The sequence below is a fragment of the Prunus dulcis genome, chromosome 3 (genome assembly GCF_902201215.1).
Source record: "Prunus dulcis chromosome 3, ALMONDv2, whole genome shotgun sequence".
Taxonomy (NCBI): domain Eukaryota; kingdom Viridiplantae; phylum Streptophyta; class Magnoliopsida; order Rosales; family Rosaceae; genus Prunus; species Prunus dulcis.
Window position 1 is genome coordinate 14,907,687 of NC_047652.1, and position 4,076 is coordinate 14,911,762.

The window sequence follows — 4,076 nt, forward strand, 5'->3', positions numbered from 1 at the left end:
TCTCCCCTTTTTTATGACTATAGCAAACCTTTTTTTTTTTTATTATCATCCATCATGATCTGTATTTTGATTGTTTGATGGGCATTCCATGCATGGGCTGCCCCAATGGCCCTTCCCAAGCTCTGCTCCTTTTAACCCAGCGAAGTGGCGTACAGCCACCTTCCTTCCTTTTTTTTTTTTTTTTTAAAAAAAAAAGGCTGCCATATGGAACTGCCAACAAAAACGTGGCCACTCCTTCTTTTTAAATTTCCTTCACAAGCCCAACTAGTTTTAAGTTTTGTTTGTTGTGGCCAACAGTACCCCTGAAGCTTTTTCCCCTTTTCTCTTTTGACAGGAGTCTTCCTTCTTCTTTTTTATTTGCTGCTGCTATCTGCAGCATCAGGCCGAGCCACAGCCAACATGGTTGTCTTCCTTTTCAAGCACAGTTTATTTTTGTTTTGCTGTGAGATTAAAACCCTCGGTGATTTTGTTTGTGGGTTTTGTACCCAAATTGGATTTGTGCTCTTGAGAACCCACTGAATGAGTTTTATGCCCAAAAATGGATATACCATTTAGGGTATTTGATTGAGGGTTACACACCTATGATGGATTTTGTATCCAATATTTTGTATCCATTTCAAAGGATTTTCTTTTGCTCGGCAGAGCTTTGTTAAACAGAAATCCTCTCATGGATTTGTTGTTCATCATTTAAGGGTTGCCACCCAATATGGATTCATCATCCAAGAGAATGATTTTAGGGTTGCCACCCATTATGGATTTATCATCCAAGAGAATGATTTTAGGGTTGCCACCCAACAAGAATTAATTGACAGGATCAATCTACCTGTGAAAATGTCTCTTCTTGTATTTGTGCTCCTGCAATTTTCCTTCTGCAACAATTTTCTTCTTCTGTCGTCTTCTCCTTCTTTTCTGTCCTCCTTTCCCTTCTTTTTTTTTTTTCTATTTCTCTTTAATGCAGAATATTTATATTAAAAATTGAATAACCAACTCCCCCAAAAATAGGAGCCACTCAACCCACTTAAACATTTTCATTGGTTGGAGACCCCCACCTTTTTCCAAACTTCCCCCCACCTTTTTTTTAATCCCACGTTCCAATGTGATTTTTTTTATTCCAACACATATATATATATATACAAGAATTAATCTTATCTTACATTAAGAGATATCTCAAACTAATAACATGGGGAACACAATTGGAGGAAGAAACAAAGCAAAGGTGATGAAGATCAGTGGGGAAACCTTCAAGGTCAAAACCCCAATAAGAGCAAGGGATGTGGTGAAGGACTATCCAGGCCATGTGCTATTGAACTCAGAAGCTGTAAAGCACTTTGGTGTGAGAGCAAAGCCATTGGAACCGCAACAAGACCTAAGGCCCAAGAAAATATACTTCCTACTACAACTGCCAAAGTTTCCAGAGGAAGAGAAACAAGTGCCGAGAAGAGTGCGTTCTGGCATTCAAGTGAGTGCCAAGGACAGGCTTGAGTGCCTGATGCTGTCTCGAAGGTCAGTTTCGGANCTTACGAGTGTCCGAGCCGCGTCGGCCGGCTCGGAAGGTCCGGTTAGGATGAAGGTTAGGGTGCCGAGGGCTCAAATGGTAAAATTGGTTGAAGAGAGCAATGATGATGTGGAAATTGCTGAGAGGATTATAGAGCTTTATATGGCTAATAATGGTGGGAAGGTGGAAGCGGACATGGCGGAGGAGGAGGGCGAACAAGGTGTTTTGCGGCAGCGGAAACCGGCCGGCCATGGTGGCATCAGAGTCAAAGACAACCTCAAGCCGCGGCATGAGGTATTATCTTTTTCCTCATTTGTCNGCTTCCTTTCCTTTAACAAAAAAACAAAGAAGATATTTAAGTCACTTTTTTCTATTTTTTAGTGGGGAAAACCATTCGATTCACGTGATGCACTTGCTAAATAGAAGCACTTACTAAAAATCTGCTTAATTAGAAGCACTTCCTGAATACCAATTTTTTTTTTTCGTAAAGTGTTGTCTGAATAGGCATCTAAAAGCTTTATAAATTTTTAATCCTCAAATTAGATGGGGTGATAAAGTTAAGAGTAATTTTGTATAGAAGTTAAATGAGCTTTAGGAGGAGGATATTAACAAATGAAACATTATAATCACACATCAATTCTTTAATACCAATAATACTTCAACAAGTACATGGAAAACGTCACAAGAATATATGGCATTGTTCCTTCTTCCTACCCTAATTAGTTTTCAATACACTCAGATTAGATGGAACTCAAATTTGACTTATGAGGGCTTGTACAATTTTCTATTTTTGTCAACTCTGCCGTTATGAGAGATATGGAGCTTCACTAATTTCTTTATTGTAAAATATATAATAGATTATTAAATAAAAGTCTCTATGTCGTATATAGGGTGGCACCACATTAGAAAATTGGGTCAATCTCTTTTCCTCCCCCTAAGTATACTCGGATTCGATTCACGTAGGAGACAATCTTAAAGTAATCCAATATAATACTTCCCCTCCTCCTCCCTAGCGAATGACCAAAAAATAAGCCTCTATAAAAAAGCCTTAGAATGTAATTAAATGAGGATGTACACATGTGGATAAGGATAAGTATGTGATATTTCTCTTTTGGGGTTGCTATAGACAAATGGTTAGGTGACTCAGAGTTTTTTTAAATATTTTATCTCTTTTAAGGGTATCCTGCACTTGATGACTCTAATATTATAGTGAAGGCGTCTAGAGGAGGGGTCTTTACACTAGGAGGAGCCCTGCAATGAGAAGGGGAAGGGAAACATGGATCCCCAGGAAAAAAAACAAAACAAAAAAAACAAAACAAAACAAAACAAANAAAACAAAACAAAACAAACAAAACAAGAGGGGGGCTGGGGNGGGGGGGAGAATTTGGTCACTCCAAATAGCATTATTCTGTCTCACTCGGCAATTTATGCCAACCACAAATGTTTTGGTAGTTGTATAATGCACCGACATGCTCATAACCTCCCACAAAAATGGTCAAATGTTTTTTTATTTGGCCCGTAAAATGGTCAAATATTTGATATATTCCCGATCGTTAACAAATACCAGTCACAATTGTCGTAGTTGCTTTGTGACATTTTTGCAAAGTACTTGTCTGCAGATTGTTCTACTAAATAAATATTAAATACAATGTCATGGAAGCAAAGTAGCCATGGGGAAAGAGCAGTACATTACATCATGGAGTCGATTATTCTTGTTGGATCTTTTCTGCCTAAAATTTATCATCTAAAATTCAAACTACTTTTTAAAAATGCATATGTTATATTTCATACTCGTGGCGTAATATCATTGAATTTGTGAGCTCCTCGTACGTGCTACTTCTGCAAATTGAAAGATTCTTTGACGGAATCCATCAGCAGAGATAAATATAGTTATTTGTGACTGCTACATTCATACATTTTCTTTCTTTCCAGATACAATCATACTTTTTATGGTTTTATATGAGTAGTTTACTACATCATATTGTTGCAGACAATATATCTTACATGAATTACATATGAATTTGCAGAAGCGAGTGAGTTTTGTTCCTGTGGAAGAAGGAGAAATTCTTTTAGATGCAGCTCCTCAATAGCAGCCAATCAGAAGTTCACAAAAATCGCAATCCACCTTCACCAGGACTTCTTTACTGGTGCCCTTAATTTGTATATATATATATGAAACATACTTTCTTTTTGCAGATATAGTATGATATTATTAGCTCCTGTAAAATTATTACTTTGTTAACATCTAGTGGCTCTTGTCTGGAAGACAGGTTTTCTGTCTCAAAAGAGCTTCTCATGTTGGTGGGGATGTATAAATTATAATTTGCCCAATTCAAAGTGATTCTCAACTCAAATGTGTTCCCGCATTTTTTGTGTAGTGAAAGGGCGATTAGAGAACATGCATACACAACATATCAGTGTTCCAAAATATATGTATTTACGCATTCTACGTTGTTGAGTTTTCTTGGACTTGGGGCGAAAATTTAAATTGTGCACCTCTATTACAAAAATAAAAAAATAAAAAAATAAAAAAATCAGTGACATTCAAATAGGAACTGACCATAAATTTAAAAAACCAAGA

At 37.0% G+C, this 4,076-nt stretch overlaps 1 protein-coding gene across 1 annotated transcript; it reads left to right on the forward strand.

Moving 5' to 3' along the window:
- Positions 1 to 1,150: 1,150 nt before the first annotated feature.
- Positions 1,151 to 3,843, forward strand: LOC117622225 (uncharacterized protein At1g66480-like). Its single transcript, XM_034352821.1, has 2 exons — positions 1,151 to 1,789; positions 3,523 to 3,843. The coding sequence occupies exons 1-2, from the start codon at positions 1,181 to 1,183 to the stop codon at positions 3,583 to 3,585; spliced, it is 672 nt and encodes a 223-aa protein (XP_034208712.1). The 5' UTR covers positions 1,151 to 1,180; the 3' UTR covers positions 3,586 to 3,843.
- The last annotated feature ends 233 nt before the right edge of the window (positions 3,844 to 4,076 follow it).